Source organism: Thalassophryne amazonica, chromosome 8, assembly GCF_902500255.1.
Source record: "Thalassophryne amazonica chromosome 8, fThaAma1.1, whole genome shotgun sequence".
NCBI lineage: Eukaryota > Metazoa > Chordata > Actinopteri > Batrachoidiformes > Batrachoididae > Thalassophryne > Thalassophryne amazonica.
In genome coordinates, this window is record NC_047110.1 from 101,351,459 (window position 1) to 101,375,118 (window position 23,660).

Genomic DNA, 23,660 nt, shown 5'->3' on the forward strand with positions numbered 1-23,660 from the left:
GTAGCGATGAACTGTGTTAACTGACAATAGTTTTCTGAAGTGTTCCTGAGCCCACGCGGTAAGATCCTTTACACAGTGATGTCGGTTTCTGATGCAGTGCTGCCTGAGGGATCGAAGGTCAGGGGCATTCAGTGTTGCTTTTCTGCCTTGCTGCTTACGTGTAGAAAGTTCTCCAGATTCTCTGAATCTTCTTTTCATTTCATTTATTTGTTTATTTGACAGGACAATGCAGTCAACATAGATCGAGCAATATCTGTGACTGATGCGATGCACAAAGAGTGTATAGCTTCAACTAATTCACAACTCTTGTCCCTGGTTGGGCCTTTCTACAAATTACATGAATCATAAATCTACAATTTACATAATTCATAATTCTACAATTTACATAATTCATCATTCTAAAATTTAATTAAATAATAATCATCATTTCATTAGATCATTAACACACCTTCTCACATGTAAAAATTTCTTACATTTCCACACCTTCAAACACACATCCATAATTTACAAAAACTTAAGAACTGAATTTCTGTGGGTTAGCACACTCACTCCTCCATTCAATCCTTCCTTGACCCTCTTTTTTACTCACAATGCTATGTCTGCACATGGGGGCAACATTGGTGACTTCTAAGCCAAAACTTGAGCCTGGAGGTGAACATCCTAAAATCAGATATGTTCTTGAGCTCAGGCGGCAATGAGTTCCACAACTTTATGCTTTTAAAAGAAAATGCAGACTGACCAAATGAAGTCCTACACTGTGGAATGTTACAATTCTTGTTTATAGAACCTCTGGTGACTCTACCTCTGCTTGGTCTCTGAACAAATGAAATGAGTGGCTTGGGTGCTTGATTATTAATACATTTAAACAACAGTTTGAGGAAGCGCAGACTACCAAAGCTTTCAAATAACGTGGTTTGTATTTCTCAAGAATTTTTTACAGTGAAGCAATGCGCTTCGTGACTGGGCGTGGCCTGGGCCCACAGTCAGGCAGTATGATATATGCGAGAATATCAAAGCATGCAGGTACAGGAGTAATGCCTGTTTTGGAATGTAAGGTCTAATTTATTTAAAACAGTTAAAATTTCTTTGTATGGTTTTTTCAAATTTCAATTGGGGGTCAAGGACCAGCCCAAGATATTTAAATATGGTTACAGATTGTATATTTGTATTCTGCCATTGTATTTGAAAACTTTAACGCACTGTTCTCTGTCACGGAGGTAAGATGCAAACCAGTCTACTGCCTCCGAGGAGATGTTAAAAGAAGGCATTTTAAATAAGAGCAGGCTGTGACTGACCATTTTGAAAGCCTTTTTAAGATCTAAAAATACTGCTCCTACCACCTGACCCCGATCCAGGGACTTTTTCACATTCTCAATCAAACAGTAATTTGCTATTTCGGTTGAGTAAGCAGATCTAAAACCAAACTGCTGTGGATGGAAGAGCTGATTGGCTTCCAAATGGTCAGTCAATTATGCAGCTACCACTTTTTCAATCACTTTTGATAGTATAGGCAAAATTGATATGGGCCGGTAATTGCACATGCAGTCCTGGTCTCCTGCTTTAAAAATTGGTACAACAACGGCTCTTTTCCAGCCTGAGGAAATTTAGAGGTTCTTATAGATAAATTGACCAGATATGTCAATGGTTTAACCAAGAAATCACTGTATCTTTTTAAAAAGCAATTATATTATAAATATTGTCTGATTTTGAATTTGACAATTTCGCGATGATTTGTGCAACCTTTGTCTCGTCGACTTGTGTAATGTTAAAATATTCCGCGGGAGACATCTGGACAGGAGAATTAACATGTTTAATGTTAGTGTTAATGTTAATTTTTCAACTGACTGTACAAAATAAGAATTAAATTAATTTGCCATAGTGGCACTATCAGTAATATTCTTGCCATCTATGGAGAGTTCCCCAATTCCTTTGTGTTTAGCTGTTTTATTAGACTATTTAAATATTTCCTAAGTTAACTATTATTCCCCCTTGCATTGCCTATCAGTTGAGTATAATAAGATGCATTTGCCTTACGTAATTCCTGTACCACTTTATTTCTTAAACTTTTATAAGTTAATAGGTCAGTGGTAAGTGGAGCTTAATGATTTCTTTAAAGCCATATCCCGCATCTTCATTAGTTTTTTAATTTCATTATTTAGCCATGGCAGTGTAGTCACTTGATTTGCATTTAGTTTGCTTTATAAATTTTCTTACCAACCCTATGATGGCCTCTATCATTGAATTGCAGCAGTCATCTACATCATCCATGGCCATGATCTGCTCCCAATTTAACCTCTTTAGTTCTCTTTCAAACTGCAAAGTTTTGGATTTTGGAATGACCAATCTTACATTATTGTTATCAGGTTTACCAAAATATTTCAGCCTTTTTTTAGTCAGTTTTCTAACTATCAGCCTCATGTTGTGATCTGAAAGTCTGTTAATAAGTTGTAAGTCCTCGTAATGCGCTCAGATCTGTTGGTAAATACCATGTCAATGAGTGTTTTAGTTTTCCGTGTAATCCTAGCTGGCCCTTTAACCATTTGTTGGTAATTAAATTTACTCATTATTGTTTGTAGCTTTTGCTTACTACCTTTATCTAACCAATTCATATTAAAATTGCCATACCAAATCATCTCTCTATAAACCTCAAGCTGTTTCACTACATGATTTAGCTCATCATAAAAAGACACATTATAAGAAGGTGGGTTATAAAGAATAACGATGGTAAAGTTCACTGAAGGCGATAAAATTACATTCAGAGCAAGACATTCCAACGGGGGGTTTCAGTTCTACAAAGTGACATTTAAATTTATTTTTAATGTAGATTAACACACCTCCCCCCTTCCCAGAGTTTCTGTCCTTTCTAAAGCATTGATATCTGGAAACGTCTATCATGTTTGTTGGTTCTGATTATACTATGGACTGTAGATGATGGAATCCTGAAATTCCTTGTGATTGAATGTTGAGAAACATTGTTCTTAAACTGTTGGACTATTTTTTCACGCAGTTGTTCACAAAATGGTGATCCTCGCCCCATCTTTGCTTGTGAACGGCTGAGCCTTTTATACACAGTCATGACACTCACAATTAGTGTCCTCAGTTCCCAAACACTTATACCACTGTCCCAGCTTTCTGGAACTGTGCTGCAGGCATCCATTTCAAAATGAGCAAATATTTGCACAAAAACAAGAAAGTTTATCAGTTTGAACATTAAATATCTTGTCTTTGTGGTGTATTCAATTGAATATAGTTTGAAGAGGATTTGCAAATCATTGTATTCTGTTTTTAAATTTACACTTCACACAACATCCCATCCCAACTTCATTGGAATTGAGGTTGTATCTGCTACCTTTAATAAAATGGGAAGAAGTGTTCGGAAGTGTGCAAATTAATTCAGCAGTCACTATCTTTGATGCGGTCAGAAATATTTCAGTCTGTGCAGTGCCATCTAGTGGATGTGTTACTTAACATCCATACAGACATAAAGGACGTATGGAAGTATGTGGGCAGTGAAGGTTACATGGTTTTAAACGGTTATTTACTTACATAAATGGAGCACAAATGAGCCTTAACAAATCATGATCTCAGCATTTGTTGCTCTTTTTTGCCCAAAACCTGAATAAATCATAAAATATCAGTTGACCTGTTCAGGTCAATGATCTCAGTGTTGGTTGGCGTTTTTGTCCAAAACCCTGAATAAATCAGTTGACCTGTATTAACTTGTTGAAAAAGTGCATGAGTCTTTGAAACTTGTAACGTACTGAGGGAAAGCACAAACTGTGACATGAATGTCTCTGTGTTTCTATTTCTGTTTTTAGCAGAAAATTAAAAGCTGCCATGCATAAGATTGTGGGGGTGTTTATTAACAGGAATGGAAAACAGCATTCATAACCATCTAGCCATTATTGTATAATTAGAAGCAAAAATAAATCAGTGTGTTTTCATAAGCTCTTCAGAGCTACAGTACATGGTACTGGACCTCCTCATGGAGGCTGCCATGTTGCTACAGGAGCCCACAAAGGACATACTTACTCTATATTTTGCATTTTGCAGCACAACTGGAAAACTGAAGGAAAAAAAAAGTACTCCGCTGTACAGTGGTTTCTCCACTATACAATGTCTACTGGTTGCTAGTGCACGCCAACAAGTTTGAGAACCTGCATTTGTGTGAAATGGAGGCTCACACATATTAGCAGTGGTGGGGACAGTTCCACTAATCCGCCAATTAGTGAAGCTAATGTTTCTGTTAGGGGATTACCTTTTCAGCTAACTTTGAAAACCATCAGTGGACCAATTAGCTTCCGCTAACTTTCAGTCTGCTAACATTTTTTTTTTTTTTTTTTTTGCTGGTAAAGTCAGTAAATGTAACGGTCAAAAACATTAGTAAACCCTAAAATCATACATGTTAGTTCCTGTTTATGAATGCAGAGAGCTAGCTAACGCTTCCGGTTCACAGGTCAAAACACACATGCGCTGGTAAGAAGACAAGAAGTTACACCGTGACAAAAACTATACGTAAAAGTCAGTAGTTTTATTTATATTTATTTATTTTTCGTGCATTTGTTTCGTGTTTGTGAATGCAATAGGAGTGAACCATAGCTCCGCTAATGGCTTATAAATATATAATATACAGATAAACTGTGACTTCTAATACTGCGATTTACTGCTTTTGACAAAGATGATGACAGTGTTTGGGGTTTTAGTTTTTTTTTATTTTTCGTGTGTTCATTTTGTGATTGCCTTTGAATTTACTCAGCAGCCCCTGTGGCGCTTATACTCGAAACTGGCTTATCAGTACCGACAGTGTACGTAGTCAATAGTAAAAGGTAGCCATAACTTCCACAAAATTTTTTAGCAGTTTATCGGTTTAACATCATAAAAGTTAACTTTTCAGCTAGCGGTTTATGGTTATCGAAGCTAACTTTTCGGTTAGCTGTGCCCACCACTGCATATTAGTTATCACAAGAGAAGGCAAAAGAGCAAGAATCTGTCACAAGAGCAAAACTATGAAGTGTGACCAGTCATGGCATAGTGCAATCTCCAACCTCACCACCAGATGACAGCAAATCCTACACACTGTAGCCTTAAGATGAAAAGCTCAGAGCAGGTAAAACCCTTAAAATACATTGGATTTAAACAGATTTACACACTGAAGGACAAAAAGATGAACAAATGCTTATAGTTACACTCTGCTGTTTCTAAATTTAAATTTCAAATATAATGTCAAGTCAGCACACACAATAATAAAGTTTCTCATGTGTTGCTTTATTTAAATTTTCCTCATGTATAAATAAAAGTCAATAAATTATAACAGCGGTGAGGAGTACACGGTGGAACACAGACAGTAACATATAGGAATACAGTAACACATAGACAGTGTGTGCGCGCGCGCACGCACACACACGCTGCTTCTTCTGCTGCTGCTGACAAGCCTCTGAGCAAACAGAGGGTTAAATGGTTTGGAGGTTGAAACAGCAATTTTTACACACTATTTTAAAAACACCTTCTTCTACATTCTGCACAGGCTGGTGTCAGTCATGAGCTCGGCGGTTTTCTGGATTTTCTCAGAGGTCAGCGGGAGTGCATGAGTCTCTCCGACGCTGCAGAAATGCAAGTGCTAAATTCATCAAGAGGAGGGAGCCGAGCGGAAAACCGAAGAGGTTTATAAGACGGGCCAAATGCATTTACAGGCAAAGTTATGACCTGAAGCATCAATAATTCAGCATAACCACACCACAGGAGCTCATACAAACATGACTTTGGGAAACATTCAGAATTTCCCCATGCAATAAAAAAAAAAAAAAAAATTATAAAAATCCAGCACGTATAATAAGTAGAATATGATTCAACGTCTGTGAATGCAACTTAGATGTAACATCTGCATGAATAAATACTCTTTGTTACAGCTGTTCTGTTGTACCTGTCAGTGTTGTGATTGTAACTACATACAATAATTATAAATCCATTCATATTGAACGTTTAGGTAAGAAATAAGAACATCACCTTTATTATACACTATATTACATATTTTTTCTTATATGTACACACACAATGTGTGTGTGTGTGTGGAGAGAGAGAGAGGTCAAAATGCAGATTATTGCTATAGACAGATGGCATACACAGCTATTTATTTTATAAAAAGCAATGCAAAGCATGACACATACTCACACTCGTATGTTAAGTAGGTGTATTGTGAAGTTTAGAAATTATTTCTATAGTCAAAGACTGGTGCTTTAAAGATGGTATATCATCGATTTTTACAGAGAAAGATTTCCACTTTCAATTGGTGGTGTAACGATTGGCATTTTCAAAAGGATGCTTCCTCTAGCCTCCGCCAATACACCACCAAGAAATAGTTGCAATCACATGAGGTGCTCTTTCATTACTGCACAGAAATGAAAATCAAGATAGCATCTGTAGTGGCCATACTGGATAATGAATGATGGCTGCTTTTGAAAGGAACCTTCATCTAACCGCTCCAATTCACCACCAAGAAATGGTTTCAGTTGGATGAGGTGTTCTTTAGTTATTGCACAGGATGAAAATCAAGATGACGCCTGTGGTGGACATACTGGATGACGGATGACCCCCATTTTTCCAAAGGAACCTTCCTCTAGCCTCCCTCAACACACCACAAAGTAATGATTTCAATTTTGATTTCAAAAACATTCTTTGGTCATTGTGCAGAAATGAAATGTTCACAGACTGACACCTGCAGTGAAAACACAAATGGCAAATGGACTGTATTTATTTAGCACTTTTCCATCTATACCAGAAGCTCAAACCGCTTTACAATGATGCCTCGCATTCACACAGACACATCGTTGTCAGGGTGCTGCCATGCTTGGTGCTCACTACACACCCGGGAGTACCTTGGGGATTAAGGACCTTAAGTGATTTTCTGGCCAGACTGGGGTTTGAACCGAGGATCCTCTGGTCTAAAACCCACTGCTTAACCACAAGACCATCATCTCCCCCAACTCCAGCTCTGTTAAACACAGACATAAAAATGCTCAAAGGCTACAACTATGACTGTGTGTGAAACCTTTAGCGGTGCAGCGTGAGTGATTTAAAGCTTGATATTTGGCAAAGCTCAGCGCAGATGGAGCAATATAAAACCCCTGAACCACCCTTGATCTGGGCCAAGGGGTGTTTGGTAGTTTGGGGTAAGTAACGGTTTGGCACAGGTCACAAGATTTATTTCGTACCTGCAGCTTCTCTCACCTAAGTGCAAAGCAAGCAGCCGTTTTGCTGCGTGAATGGACCTCTGATTGTGTTACTCACACCGGATCCGGCCACTAAAACGGACACTATTACCCACAGAGCTTCTCCAGCTCTGCCTCAGACTACATTACGGGCAAAACGGCTCATCACCTCAGCCTCTGGGAGTCTACTCTTTATTATTGGGACTGCAGCAGAAACGACATTAACCCTCTCTCACCTCGCAGTCTGATGTCATTTTCCACTCTTTCTCCTGACTTTATTGGCAAGGTTGCTAAAATTGAGAATGCATGCACAAACAAAAGCAAGCACAACACTTTCTGTTGGCAAAACGTTACTCTGTGGGAGCATCAATAGTGTCTTCACCTTATAAACCACTAATGGCTTAAGAGCTTTAGAGCCGCAGAGAGAGAACAGAGGCGGCTTAGGATTGTAGCATCGTATGTGATGGGAAACCCATTTGTGTCTCCATAGGGACTACACCGTTCTTGTTTTATGGTTCCGTGTTTGTATCAGGGATGAAGTACAAGCTCAAGTCGAGCACTTAATCATCTTAATTGTATGTGTGCATGTCAATACACTGGATCCAGCTGCCTTCATGACTGGCCATGCTTGATGAAATCTGATAAGTGTTTGCTTTCAAACAACAAACCCTCACTTCTGTGGAGCACAGTGACAGGACCGGGTCAAAGGAGCGTGCACAGCAGACTCAGCATTACTGCTGGGACATAAGGATGGATCACCTGACTGGATAGAAGTCAAAAGCCAAAGCACTTCCTTAAGGTGGTGGATGCAGAACCAGAACCACAAGCTCCCTAACCAGAGCTAAAGAAGAAGTAAGTCCTACATATAGTCCCTGAGGTGCACAGTGTTTAACCCTGGATTCCTTAGCATAGATCACATAAGAGTCCACAGCAATTTCACTGGACAGGACACCAGTCCATTGCAGGGAAAACTTTGACACAATAAGAAAAGTATTTCTGCATACATACTGTATTTTTCAGTGTATAAGTCGCACCTGTCAAAAAAAAAAAGGAAGTGACGCTGGAGAATAAGTTTCAGGTCTTTCCTCTGTCAAACTCACTTTTTAACACTGCATTTTCTTGGGGACAAGTTTATCAACAGGAACTTGGTCTAACATGTGCACACCACAGTATGTGCTTATACTTAATGTAAGGAATTTTAAATTCCAAAAATAAGCAAGACGCACAAATAAACATTAAACAACACACTGGATTTTATTTGATGCAGTTTGGACAAAAGGAACAGTCAGATTTATATGGATCGAGAACTGAACAGTGGACATGCGTAGGACACTCAGCCCCTGGTGTGTATCTAATGGACTTTTAAATAGCAAAAGAAAAAAAAAAAAAGCAGTATGGACAAAAAAAAAAAAAAAACTATACTGGATGACATATTGGATGTTATCTCATGCAGATGAACACTGATTGTTCGCAATGTTGTTCTGTATTCATATGGTGAAATATTCAGATAAGCCTCAGGAGACTGGAATCCAGAGATAAGCATGAGCATTAGTGGGTCTCAGGGCCTATACAGGATTTACTTGATTTTCTTACACAGGCAGATTCACAACGCAGGTACACTCTGCTTGTACGCACAACGAAGCTGAACTGCAAAAGTTATTAAATGTCAACTTTATGAATACCGGTAGGCTAAATGCATTGAAGGTAGTAATCAGACAAACCCCATCCATGGCTAACTGCTTCTAGCTCCATGCTTAAGCATGGTTTACACATAGACGGTTTTGTCGGCGGGTAGTACGTAGACCGAAGTTCGCGGTAGTTCCAGCTGTTTTCGCGGTGGAATGGGGCAGAGCATTTCGTCGGCGTTTTGACCACCGTACTAGCCGCAAATACGCGGATAAAACGCTGCTAAATCCGCCAAATAAAGCGGCGTTTTGATGCCGTAGCATCTGGCACACAGGCAACGGGGGTTAATACCCAGTTCTATCCTTTACAATCGCAGGTTAAGACGCGCGTGAGAACAGCGGTGTTCTGCTGCCGCGATAATGCCCTGTGTACCGCTGGATTTATCCAAGCAAATCCTGCGTTACTCCAGGAACTTTTGCATATAGGCACCGCCCCCAGAGTATAATAGGCTGAAGCAGCAGGAATACATGCCTCTGTCACTGCAGGGGGAGGGAGATACTCAGCCTTTTCTTCTCCTTTCCTTTTCCCCTCCTCAACGTGTTGCTCCGTCTCCACCACAGGGCTACCCTCTGCTTGTGAACCAGACCTCTTGGTAAGTCCTTGCCGCTGCCAATTTTCTTTTAGGAGGCATACTGGATTCTGGCTTCTCTGCAAAAATATCTGGAGCTGGCCGTGAGTGAGCGAGTGCATGCAGCGCGCTAGCGTTTTTCTACTGACCGCCGCTTATCGGCCATTTGGAACACCGTTAACCGGGAGGTGGCGTTTAGAACGGCGTACTGTCCGCTAGCGCCGCCGTTTTGTCTGCCTGTGTCGCCGGTTAAAACGCCCTTGAGGACGCCGATGTGGGCTCTATCGCCATTTTACACGCCGCTGATTAGGGATACAACGCCGGCCGCCAATTACGGCGGTGTAAACTGCGGCACTACAGGAAGGGGCAGGATGAAATGGTGATTAAAAAGTATCAAACACCGTTGTTCGTGTTGTCTCCGTCGTCACGTGAATTCTCTGGGAGCGCTCCCGGAATTATTCGACATGTTGAATAATTTTTTTCGACGATTCCCGGTAAAGCCGGAACTAAGCCACGCCCCCTAGTGCCGGCGTTAACAACAGCGTGTGATCCTTAAGACGGCCAAAAACTTTTCCGGGACGCTTCCGGGAGAGACGCTTCCGGGACGCTTCTTACCGTCTATGTGTAAATGGGGCTTTAGTCTGCAAATAAAAATCGTGAAAAGTGGAGCCAAAATGTCTGTCTCCCTCTAATGGTTGGTTCCTGTAAATGCATCTAGCTGACAGAGGATGTGTGATTACTGCATGCAGGTCCATACTTGTTTTATCGAACGCACCCAGAAACTGAAGAACAATGAACTTCAAACTCCTACAATGGTCACTCATCCAACTGGGTGGGTCATTTTTTTTTGTGGATTTTGTTAGAAAGAAGACAAAATTTCAATGTGGTTCTGACTGTAAATGTGATTTGATTAAATAGATGGCCCTATATTTGAGTGATATTCTCCATAAACTCAAAAGGAATACAGTCATTAACATGATACTATGATGCAACCCAGAGGCCCAATAAAAATCACTTTTTTAAAATGTGAATGTGAACTGGATCTTACTGTTGATGGAAATATCACCATTGCACTGTTCCGTGGCTCAAAGCTCTCATGCATAAAACCATTGATGTGCCCACATCAGGAGTGCTGCTTTAAGTCAGGATGACGGAAAAATAAAATTATTCATACAACAAACGCTGCCGCCAACACATATCAGGACACTGTCACTGGGACGGGGTGACACACGTAGGAGGAAAATGCTGCAATTTAAATTAACTCCTTCTCCTCACGTTCAGCATCTAAATGTAAACTCTGATTGTGATGCAAAACTGGACACATGCACAGAGACAGATTTAAAAACAAGAACTGCAAACAAATGTCTAATCAATGACAGACTATTTTCAAGTTTGAGACTCAGCAGTGCGAGTACATTCAATCAAATTATAAACCTAATGCAGTCAGAAAATGAAATGAGAATGGCACTCAGAGGGTACACATATGCTGAAAAAAATCTTATGCTGCATTCCCATGTCTGCTGGAAGTGGCACACAGTTTACCAGATGTTCCCTTGTTTTCCATGACAAGATGATGAAAAATTCTGCCACCACTGGCTGTGAGCATGGCAACCATCAGAAGTTAAAATGTTCAACAATAAGGACAAACACAATGTTGTTTTTTCCTTAATGAAAGGGGAAAGATGGGCAGCAAGAGCTGGCACTGTTTAAGTGCAGAGAGTCACCTGGGTTTAATCAGGTAAATGTGATTCATTTGTGTGATATTGCAGAGTGAAATTAGCCTCAGAGCCATCAGAGTCACACCTTCCTGTATTAACAGAACTGTGCAAACTCTATTTTATCTGCTAGTTAAGATAATTATAATTGTCCATCTTGTTAACAATGACAAGCGACCACGTGCTATCTCATCATGACCAACATGACGGTTTTTAAATAACACAAATGAAAACTTTGAATAATTTTCTGGTTCCTCACATTCATCAGATCAGGTTAAGTGTTAAACACCAATTATTGTAAAACTATTCCGAGTTATCTCCTCCAAATTTGTTTGTGGACTCTTTAGTTGTCTGTTGAATTTGAATGAGCCTTCTTCCCCTGGCTTTCATTAACATGAGTGGCCGTTATTTCAACCCTCTTATCCTGCTGAAAATAGCTTTAAATATGTCTCAACCGTGCCTCAAATTTTACTGGTGTCTGTTGAGGAAATGTTGAGGTGGGCTCAACATTTCCACAAAATTTCATGAATACAGGTTTGTTTGTTTTTGAGTAATCCCAACAAATATACAAACGAAGCAATCATGAAAAGCATCGATGGAGGCAAAAGGTGACGTGACCTTACCAGCACAGAACGGAAGAAAAGAACCTTGGGTGCAGTGGGTTGTGTGTGTGTGTGTTTTTTTTGTCACAATGAAATACTGTGACATTTTCAAGTCCCACGAGTGTGTTTGTGTCTTCAGTATTTGCCTGGGTGTCTTGGGTCTGTTTGTGGAAATGATAGACAGCTGCCTGCTGGGTAATTAATTGACATACACCAACTCCACCACAGCACCCAGTGGGCTGATGTTTTCTCTCACTCAAGACAAGCTGGAAAGTAACAATAAAACTTTGTTTTAAAATCCTGTTAATGGTATAGAAAAAAGACATGGGATTACAACACATTTCCAAAAATGTAATACCTTTCAGATTACATTTTTAGCTTCCTGATGATTATGTGAACAGCAGGCATCTGATGCAGCTTTTCTCTTGATTGCAAGAGTGAGTGTTGCAAGCCTTAAATATGCACTACCTTCTCAAAAACTGTTCAACTCTTTCACAGCTGTATAAGTTATTCAGTTTTTAAGTTTGTGCCAACCTCCCTAAAAAGACCAAAACAAAACTGATGTTATACAGTAGAAAAAGCATTAAACCATTATTAGTGCTGAATTCATTGCATGGATACATGATTAAAATATTTTAAGTGAATATAAACAAGACATCTCTATCACATTTTTTGGACCTCAATCTAATCAGAGTTGTTTAATAGAGAGTATCTTGGTAGAACTTCATTAAGGTATTTTTTAAATTAAAATTTTTCCTGTAAAAAAAAAAAAAAAGCCACTATAATCAAAATTTAACATTACAAGCAGGTACAATGGTCGAGTAATTGGAAGATATAAATAAGATCATTACAGCTTTCTCATTGGTATCATCCAAGGTCATTGAGCCTTCCATTCTGGTTCAAGTCTGATGGGCCCCGAGGCCCCTGACAGACTGTGCCAGGTGTAGGACTGATTTTCACAGCTGGGGCTGGGAACAGGCTATGACATGTTATTTTATTTCCACTGCTGCAAATTATTTCACACCAGAGATACCAAATGCTGCCACCACCTGATGCACCAGTCACAGACGCCAGGGAGGCAGACTTTATAGGGTTCCATTCCTGATCACGCAACTCTCTACGTGCTACACACACCATGCTACTAATCAAATACTTTCTGTTTTCAATCACTCATTTGATGAAGTGCATCCAGAAAGTATTCACAGCGCTTCACTTCTTCCACATTTTGTTATGTTACAGCCTTATTCCAAAATGGATTAATTTTTTTTCCTAAAAATTCTACTCCCAACACCTCATAATGACAACATGAAAAAAAAAAAAAAAAAAAAAAAAAAAAAAGAAATCACATGTACACTCTTTGCTCAATACTTTGCACCTTTGGCAGCAATTACAGCCTCAAATCTTCTTGAATATGATGTCACAAGCTTGGCAGCCCTATCTTTGGACAGTTTTGCCCATTCCTCTTAGCAGCACCTCTCAAGTTCCATCAGGTTGGATGGGGAGCATTGGTGCACAACCATTTTCAGATCTCTCCAGATTCAGGTCTGGACTCTGGCTGGGCCCCTCAAGGACATTCACAGAGTTGTCCTGAAGCCACTCCTTTGATATCTTGGCTGTGTGCTTAGGGTCACTGTCCTGCTGAAAGATGAACCATCACCCCAGTCTGAGGTCAAGAGCGCTCTGGAGCAGGTTTTCATCCAGGATGTCTCTGTACATTGCTGCATTCATCTTTCCCTCAATCCTGACTAGTCTCCCAGTTCCTGTTGCTGAAAAACATCCCCACAGAATGATGATGCCACCACCATGCTTCACTGTTGGGATGGTGCCTGGATTCCTCCAAACGTGACACCTGGTATTCACACCAAAGAGTTCAATCTTTGTCTCATCAGACCAGACAATTTTGTTTCCCATGGTCTGACAGTCCTGCAGGTAGCTTTTGGAAAACTCCAGGTGGGCTGCCATGTGCCTTTTACTAAGGAGTGGCTTCCGTCTGGCCACTCTACCATACAGTCCTGGTTGGTGGATTGCTGCAGAGATGGTTGTCCTTCTGGAGCTCTGACAGAGTGACCATCGCGTTCTTGGTCACCTCCCTGATTAAAGCACTTCTCCCTTGATTGATTGATTATTTACATTTATTTTAAATGTTTTATCTATTATGAGACATGCAGCCATTACTTCAGCTGATCCATTTTCTTTGCAGAAAAATAATGGAGTACAGATGCAAGTTCACTGGCCACAATCCAAAAGATTTTCCCAAACAGTGGACACAGAACTGTTGGATAAAAATATTGTCGATTAGCAGCAGAACTGTGATCGAGTTGTTCAGTGTCAGATGTAATGCAGATGGAAACTGTTTGGTAAGACAACAACTTGGTTTGGTAAGAAAATCCTATTTTATGGCAGGCTCATCAACCTCATGAGAGGAATTTGTGATGCTGATATCTTTAAAGGGGAACAAAGAAGAGTCCTGGTGCTTCCCGTCTTAGTGTACGGTTGTGGGACTTGGACACTAACCAGTGACCTAAGGTGACAACTGGGTGTCTTTGGTACTAGGTCTCTTCTGAGGGTCCTTATGCACCACTTGAATGACTTTGTGTCACTTGCGTTGTGAGAGACAGCCCCAGCTTTGGCATTTTGACAATTAGGTGAGTTTCTCTCAATGTGATCCAGCGTGCGAATGCCTCAGTGTTGAGGACCCCAGCAGCTGGTAAATTCCAAGGGGATGCAGATGTTTCACCTGGCTGTACCAGAGAGTTGGTTACTTTCAAGAGGTAGAGATGGATCAGTGGTCTGCTTAGGTGGTTGGCAACCACCTGGAGCCACATCAAGAAGGGCGTAAAACATGCCCGATTCAAATGCAAATCTCCACTGGCTTTGCTGTAGTGAGCCCAAGGAACTCAGGCCAACTGAAAGTGTTAAGACTCATCAGGAGATGACATACCCCCCCGGCCCCCACCAATCAATAATACAAAGTGTCGGGGATCTCCCAAGTACACCCTCACGCTAAATATGAATGAAATTGGTCAACTTATCCTTGACATGCCGTGCTAATAAGGGTGGCAATGACAATATCTTGAATATCTCACTGTGACCTTGAAATTGACCCCAAGGTCACTGTGAGGACCCCAACGAGATCCTCACGCTAAATATGAATGAAAATGGTCAACTGGTTCTTGAGATACTGTGCTAGTAAGTCTCTTAAGCTGCTCCCTTGTGTGCACTCGGGGTCACCACAGCAAATCCGAGGTGGACCAGCATGTTGAAATGGCACAAGTTTTACGCCGGATGCAATTCCTGGCGCAACTCTATATTACATGGAGAAATGTGGCAGGGGTGGCGGCCAAGCGGTTAGTGCACTTAGTTTCACTGCAGAAGGTTCCTGGTTCAAACCCCACCCGATTTCTAACAGACGGGCAGACAGACAGACATGCTTATCCCTTTTTCCTGTGGCGGAGCGTCGCGGCGGCTGCGAGCCGACGCGCGGACCTGTCCGCACGTCTTTCATTAAAAAAATCTCCTTTAACAGTGGAATATCCGGATAAAATGCTGAAACCGACTTCTTCTGAAACTTCTCTGTTCTCTCACGACGTCCTGGATCAATAGAGCCTGAAATGTGGAGGTTTTCAGCTTGAAACAGGCTGATGACGCCGCCTGAGAGCGCTGTGCGACGTCTCGCACTGTGGGAAGTCCTTAAAGCGACAGTGTCACCTCAAAATCTCTCATCAGCCATTAAAATTTTCACTGAAAACCAGCTTAATTTTTCGAACCGTGTCCACTTCGATGTGTCTCACAGGGTTAGAAAAAATTTTGATCTAACAAAGCGCCAGTCTCTCAGCAACTTCTCAGACAAAGGAATTCCGACGAGGGGCTGGACGACTCCTCCCTCAAGGAGTGCTCACAGGTGAATGACGTCACCGACAGGCGTGGAAAAACTCACGCATGCGCACGAGGGTTCAAGCATGTCTGACGTAAAAACATATGAATGAAATCCATATAGTTTTTGAAAAAAATAAAAAGGACCTATACTTTATGGACAGACCTCGTATATATATATATATATATATGTATATATATATATAAATGGCAATTTGCAAACCACCATTCTATCAAATGGTGCGAGTTAGTCTGAAAATGTAATGAACTGCAAAATTAGTTTAATCTGATTGATATTTTTCCTGCTCAGTTCTAAACAAATATTATTTTTTTTAACTCCTCATGTTAAAATACTACTATATAAATACTGTAACTATTCTAATCACTGTTATTTAATAATGAAAGCCTTACAGGACCCCCCCCCCCCCTTTCCCACACTAGTAAAGAGGAAAAAAAAAAAAAAAAAATAAGAAAAAAAAGTGACTTATAGTACTCTGGAAAATATGCTAGTTTAAAAACAGCATGATTATGTTAATTTAGTACAAAAAAATAAAAAAGCGGTTGGATTTACTGGTGTAAACTGTAGTATTTTTTTGTAATTCACAACAGCTTTATATAGTAAAATTTGAGGCTGTTCCTTAAAGACATTTATGCATTTTAAACAGAATTATTATGACAGGGCTTTTTGCAGTAAAAACAGATTTTTCTTCCAGTGTAGAATTGTTGCCAATATTTTGTGACTATTGAAAAAAACTGAAGCATTACAACACATTTTAGCCTTAAATCTGAACTTATTCTATGATGTCAAGCTCTCTTCTTGTATACAAAGCATTTGTGTTCTTGCATAGATTTTCTTGCATTGATTTATCACTGACATGATCCAAATGTAATAAGAAGTAATCATAGAACATTAAACATTACATTTTTTAGCATTAATAATATTAAAAGTGACCCTCCCAACCCTGGACATAGACACCTGAATATTGTCCATAAATAAACACAAAGCACTGAGACACAGACAGATGCACAAAGCCGGCAGATCAGCAGCCGCGAGCAAGTCTTTCTACCTAATTAAGACACAAAGAAAGTTGGCACAGATGTGCCAGCAAGAACTAAAGAGGTCATCTACCAGTTACATAAAAACACACGCACAGACACACAGACAGACAGCAGCTGAATGACCTCTGTTTGCTTTCAGCACGAACCAGTTCAATCTGTCAACTGGTCATTTAACAAAGTCTGAAAAGCAAACAGAGCTCTGGTTTTGTTTGATTCAGGAGATGGTGGATGACATCATTTTCAAATCTCCTCTATGTCTAATTATGTACCCTGTGAGTGAACGAATAAATAGAGAAACAAGTCCACCCCCTCTAGTTTAACACGATAACTCAAAAACAAAACAAAAGCTATTATCCCGTAACTTGCAAAATTAAAATGGCATACAATGAAACTGCACCAGGGGTGTCATTTCAAAAACAGTGCGAAGGATTCATACTAAAAGTGTACATACAATCAAAAGCTAAAAATGTTGAATATGGAAAAAAACCCAGTACACATTCATACACACACCTAAAAGCAAAATAAATGGCACAATACTTGGAATTATGTTGACGTGGAACTGCCTCATATCCTGTCACCGACACGCCCACATTCATCCACCAATGGTCAATTCAAATCACCTCATGAATATCTGAACACATGCAGCCCGAAACGCGTACTTATCATGGCAACCAAGAGAAAGAGCAGGAAAGAAACATTTCTGAAACAGAAATCGATGCGCTTGTGTGTAGTCACAGCAGCAGGATGACAAAAAAACAATAAATGCTGAGTGGCAACACTAGGTGGCAACAGCGAGCCCACAAGTAGTTTTGAAACAAACAAACAAAAAAAATTCATAACCATTCACTTATGGTGTTGCATGTTTCTTCTTAATTTTGAAATCTCAATCACTTAACATAACTTTAACATGCTCACCACAAGAACCAGCATAAGCAGAGAATTATTTATGGTCTTAGAATCCTTTGCACTGCAGTGATGTCACCACGCTGCTCTCTTTATTAAGACAAAATCTCTCCTAATAAAATTTGAGCAGTGAAAACAACGTGGGCTTATTATTAATATAAAACTGCAGTAGGGGGACGATTTGCTTCATGCCAGGAAGCAGCAGTCAGAACTTCACACCTTGTCCAAATGATCATGATGATCCACTACAGTGTACGAGCTGGCTTATATATTTAACAGCTGAACAGTCCATGCCTTATTTAATCCACAGATTTTGTGTCTGACTTTATATGTCTTTTATTCCATGGAAGCGTGCAGCATCCCTTGCATATTCCATTGGAATGTACACCGACAAAGTTCTCCAGTACGTTACAATCAACACTTGTTATGTCATGCGCCTCTTTTAGGTTTTGTTTTGTGAGTGCGCAGTGATTATAGGTGAAGCTCCAAATCAACAAAAAGCAACTTTGTTTTGGTGTTGTAAATCCCATAGATGGGTCTGCCACCTGGTGAACATTTCTGAGCTTCATTGCAAGGAATAATCTCATCATTACATGAATGATGGAAATGAGGAGCAGGTGTAATTTTGAAATTACATGTAGCTTGAAATAAGCATTTTTGTTGTGTTTATTTAGTTTCCAAACCCTAGATTTGGTGGCCATCAAGATCACTGCTGCTCGTTTGTCAAAAAGGCTCAACAATGACCAAGTCCCACAAAGCGCTTGCGTTACAATTTTACAATTTTCAGTGTATGTGTGTGTGTGTATTTGTACAAAACACCACATAAGCTTTCAAAGCTCACCTCTGGCTTATTAAATTGGAAAGGCTGCCAATGTAGATATGACACTCTGCAGCCTGACAGAATGAACGTGTGCCCTGGGGCCCTTTCAAAGGACATAATAACAAAGAAGAATCAGTCTCCACTGAAGCCTCGTGTGAATTCTCTTGTCAGATTCACACAGTGCTACCTGTAGCTCTTCATTTTAAGTGATTTCAACCTGGATATGTGCAACAAGGGAGACTGTAAATATCAATCAGAAAACAAGACCAGTCGTGGCACCTGTAAAGACGGACGGCAGCCCAGACATGACACGCGCCGCACTTACTATAAATTAAAGGCAAAGGCACAAAACAAAAATGCCAGACACACACACAACATTTCAATTAAATACATCCAGAATGAGAAAAAAAAAAATCTTAAAAGGAGGCACTTAGTGGTAAAACACATAATTGTCTCCTTACTGCAAACATAGTTTGCAGTAAGGAGACAATATGACTCAGTTATGCCGCAAAATGTCCTGCTCAGTGGTTTCAAAGAAATACAAAACAAGTGAACTGGGACAAATACTAATACAATAACATGCTTTTGGAGGGCGGTATGCATTTTCAGAGGCCCGACATTCATGCCCAGTCACCCAAAATGACCGATATTCACCCGAGTTAGATGAGGGCGAATATTTGTCATTGTGGGCGACTAGGCATGGACGGAGGGACTCAGAAAATGCATACTGCATGACAACAGCATGTTATTTGCATTATTATCACTTACTGAGATACACAACATGTGGAATCACATTAACAATATTTAATGTCATTTCAAAATGCACAACAACCAGCAAATGCATACATAAAAAGTTGGCTCACTTTAACTTTTGTCGTGTTGGCTGGTGCGCGCGCTGTTCTCCAAATTCACCAGTGCGTCCTCATCAAGCCGGCTGCTTTGGCTGCTATTCATTGTTGTACTATCCATGAGAAAATCATCCGGAATATCCATATTGGGACCAACACACACTTCTCGCCTTTTCATGTTATCGTCTGTGGACAGTTCTTGGGTTGAGCATGATATGACGTCATCACTTTATGCACAGCGGACGGGCATTGGGATACCCACCCGTCACTGCAGGCAGGTATGGACAGGTAGTGTAAATGTAAATCTAGGCTACTGGCCCAGCAACGCCTCAGTAAGTGATAATAATGCACAATATTCAACAAAATATCACCATTTCTTCTAATTAAGGTGGATAAATTGCCATTTTGGATAAAAAAAAAAGTGGTTCGCCATAGAGAAATAAATTAAAGCTGGAACTAAACAAATAGCAGCATATCCAATATTTGGTTTAAATTTTCATGACATTCGCGTGTTTGCACAGAAGCTTTGAATAAAAAGCAGCTTTGCTGCATTGACACAGACGTCAGACTTCAGTTTCAATCTGTATTATTCTCTAAGGCCACTGGAGGGCAGGATGACACACAGTTCCACCAGTCATCACGCTGTTCAGCAGTGACATCACTGGTATTTATGTGCATTAATTCCTGTCTAAGGGTTGTATTTTCAAAATGATACTTTTGTGAATATAAGTCTATTTTTTGCCCCTCCAAATTAAGCTTATTCCACATCACCGCTTTTCATTACGTGACTGTTATGACTGCCGGCCCTCCTGTGCAGCGACCCCTCAGTGGGCGCAGAAATTAGAATGCCAATCAAACTGTTAGAGCAAAAACATTGTGTGGAAATGTCAAATCTCACTGACTGTTGGGTCATTTGTGAGTAATACAGGAAAGATGCAAAGCTGGACTGACTTAGGATCCATGAGCAAGGCAGCGCCGTGCGTTCAGATCTGAGATGTGCTGCTGGGCCTGCTTCAGAAAGAGTAAAAGGCCGACTCAAAGTCAATCCAGTCACTGTGAAGCTGAACTGGTGGTCAGCTGAAAAACAGTATGATGACATCATGATCGAAACTGCAATGCGAGTGCCATCGCATGATGACATCATGACGTGTACCGCACGACCAAAGTGGTTTCTGGCTACATGTCAGATGCCCTCCATTTATTGGGTAACATCAATATAAACCACACCCCCTGAGGTTAGTGGCTATGATAACATCAGTGACGGCGTCGAACACAAACTGGATGTTGTTGGTGTCGGTGGCACAGGTCACATGGGAGTAAACCTCTTTGTCAGGTGACTTGTTCTTGCTCTCGTACTGAGACTTAATGTACGCGATTCCCTCCAAATATGCATCTGGACCTAAACAGGGAGAGAGAGGGAGAGAGAGAGATATTTTCATCAAGAGAAGAAAATCTACAACAACTCTATCAATTTTCTAAAAAACAGAACTTTGACTTTGCATGTTTTCCTGAAATAAATTTAGAAATAAACTTTAATGAGCTGCTTTTAGGGCAAAAGGGAAGAATTATTTTGTCCAGTAGTGCAGGAAGCGATAAATTTAAAACAGTATTTCTTTCTGAACATGCCGTATGCATATAGTATTTGTTCACATTACATATTGATTATATTATAGGAGGGTTTTCCTTACCAAGGCACAAGAGGGCACGTTTTTTTTTTTTTTTTTTTACTGAATTAAATCACTCTACCCTTTTTTTCACTCCACACTGAAGAGTTCCACTATGATTACGTCACTCATTGTCATATTATTGAACTCCTCGCGCTTCACGCTGGCTCTTATTTATTTATACCTGTTCTTTAAAGGTCCTGGGGCCCTGTACAGCGACACTAAATACGCACTCGTTTGCAGATCAGACCACCTCTGTCCATTCTCCATGTAGTGTGAAGCTCTGTCAGGAAGGGAATCTGGCAAAAACCTGCACCGTAATGGAAGTTTTCAAGTTTTCTGCAAGTTTTCCTTCACTTCTTCCTTTAATACTAAAAGATGGTTGAGACTTCATGTGGACGATGTATAAACTCTCACTTGTAAGCAACATTTAGACCTGAAACGGCTCGTTGCAGACTCTGTGACATAGGTCACATGAGTCCATATCCAAACTCTTATTTGCTTCATGGTTCAGCCTAACTCTTATGAAGCACCTAGGGACATAGTTTTGAACATGCTCGAAAAGCTGCAATCGGGTCTTATCTCCCCACGATGCATCTTCTGAACACAGTTGCTCTGCACATACGTATTTCTCTACAAACCGGCCGTAACGTGCATTCGTATTGCACCGTCACCTAGGGTACGGCCAAAATCAGCATTTTTAGGATGCATCAGCTCGGTGTCTTAGATGTATTAACTTCAATATTCGATTTTAAAACACCTTGTGATCTGTATTAGGCACCCCTTGAACAGGAAATGAGTTCTTCTGTTGGGATTCATCACACAGTGGACTGAATCAAGAGCTTTAATTTGTTAAAACATTTTCTCAATGAGTAGAGTCTCAGTGAGGTAATCTTAGCCTGAAGGGTTGTGAACATCTTTTTGGCTCTCAGCCATCATCAGCACTGTGGTTTGTCTGTCTGCTTCAGCTCCATTACAACAGACATGGAGTCTGGCCGTGGAAAAGGGCGAAGACGAGAGCAAGAGCCCGGCTCAGAATCCTAATTCTCTTTCTCACAGTCCTGCTGTTTTGGTGCCAATTCATCTCACTTTCCCACAGTTCTGCTTCGCCTCATTTTCTCACTATTCATGTCTTTGGATTTTCATGTTTTGTTTTCTTTTAATCGTCTCATTTTCTAAAGTAATTTACACTTAATTCCTCTTCTTTGGACTCAAAATAATACTCCTGATTCTCAGTCTTTTACTGTACTTTTACACAGATATGTAGAAGATGTTTTTTTTTTGTTGATATTTACCGGTGTATTCTGGGAAGCAGATACACAGTGGTGACTTGCTGATCTTTCTTTCAAAGAGGTCTTTCTTGTTGAGGAAGAGGATGATGGAGGTGTCCTTAAACCACTTGTTGTTGCAGATGGAATCAAAGAGCTTCAAAGATTCGTGCATGCGGTTCTGTCGAAGAAACATTCGCACAGGTCAGCAGACTTTTATAGGCTCATGCCCGTAGATTCAACATGTATAAATTATTACATATTCCGCTAAAACAAAAACAAAAAATAAAACATGCACACAATCCGAAAAAAAATGTAGAAATAAGACAAGAAATAAAAAACAGGGAAGAAGAACAGAAGAAATGAAGAGTTCCTGTCTCTGGAAATGGTTCACAGCTAAACATGAGGTTTTTGTTCCTATTAGTTGTAGTTATTACTGGAAAAGCTACTTATTGTTGCTGAAAGCAACAAAGCCATGTTTGTTGTGCAAGCCAGAAGACCAGCAAAATATTACCTTGACACAACTTATGGCATTTCTCTTTATCTTTGATCACTCCTGTTGCTGCAGAAAGATATTCAGCCATGTAAATCCCCTTATTTCTATTGTATTTGTCACTTCAGAGCCAAATGACAAGAGAATTGTTGATAAACTAACTTTTGAAAACTGTGTTGACAGATCTTCTTTGCACTGATATTGTAGTTATATTGCCCCCCCCCATCTTTGAGGGAGGTATTACAACTTGAAAAAAATTGAAACAAATGCAGGATTTGTGTAATGTCACATGTTCACAGTGAAATAATTTTTCTAGTTACAAGTTGTTGCCAGCAACGTACCACCACGGCAACGGCACATCGAAAAAGGAGAACACCACTATGGTTTGTTGCTAAAAAAAAAAAAATGCATGTTTCAAACTCTACAAAATATGTTTCTTTACATAATATAGTTGATGTGAGATGTTAAATGCTTACAGCCCACTAAGACAGACTGTGGGTATCTAAACTAAATTAAAATTAACATTGACCATAAAAACGTTGGTGTATCTTCATAACCAAGACAGTGCATTCAATCAATATTTTGCACAGATGTCCACATTATAAAACATATAACTTAGTTGTTTTGTTAAAACGATTACTATACTAAAGACTTAATTAACCACAGAGTTTGATTGGTCTTCACGTCACTGAGCGCTTTTCAAATGTATTTTGGTGGCTGATAAAATTTGTACAAGCTCAAGCTATCAGCTAATTACTTTGTAAAATACGTCTTTCAATAAACATGTTTATACTGTGTGGAAAATGCCAAATTAAAAAAACAAACAAAAACAAAATAACTAAAACTTGTTAAAAATGAAAATGTTAGATTTCCCCCCGAGTTGAAAGCAGTTGTGTGTGTGTTTTTTTGCTAGCTATAATTCGTTGTTGCCATGTTCAGGACAAAGAAACAAAAAA

The 23,660-nt window shown here is 39.9% G+C and overlaps 1 protein-coding gene and 1 long non-coding RNA gene across 3 annotated transcripts in view; both read right to left on the reverse strand.

The window, feature by feature from the left end:
- Nucleotides 1–23,660, reverse strand: part of gnao1a (guanine nucleotide binding protein (G protein), alpha activating activity polypeptide O, a) — a 335,051-nt gene that overhangs the window by 10,877 nt on the left and 300,514 nt on the right. The window contains exons 7-8 of one of the 2 annotated variants that reach the window (XM_034177090.1): nt 22,239–22,392; nt 20,194–20,678 (exon numbers count right to left, since the gene is read on the reverse strand). The exons of the other annotated variant lie outside the window; for it this stretch is intronic. Of the exons in view, the coding sequence (XP_034032981.1) occupies nt 20,491–20,678; nt 22,239–22,392 (342 nt within the window). The 3' untranslated portion in view covers nt 20,194–20,490. Of the gene's footprint in view, nt 1–20,193; nt 20,679–22,238; nt 22,393–23,660 lie in introns of those variants that run through there. 2 annotated transcript variants of the gene reach the window in all.
- On the reverse strand, nt 10,829–18,381 carry LOC117516184. The gene is made up of 3 exons (XR_004562325.1): nt 18,166–18,381; nt 13,145–13,151; nt 10,829–10,839 (listed from the first exon to the last, which is right to left on the reverse strand). It is a non-coding gene; the product is annotated as an uncharacterized LOC117516184 (long non-coding RNA).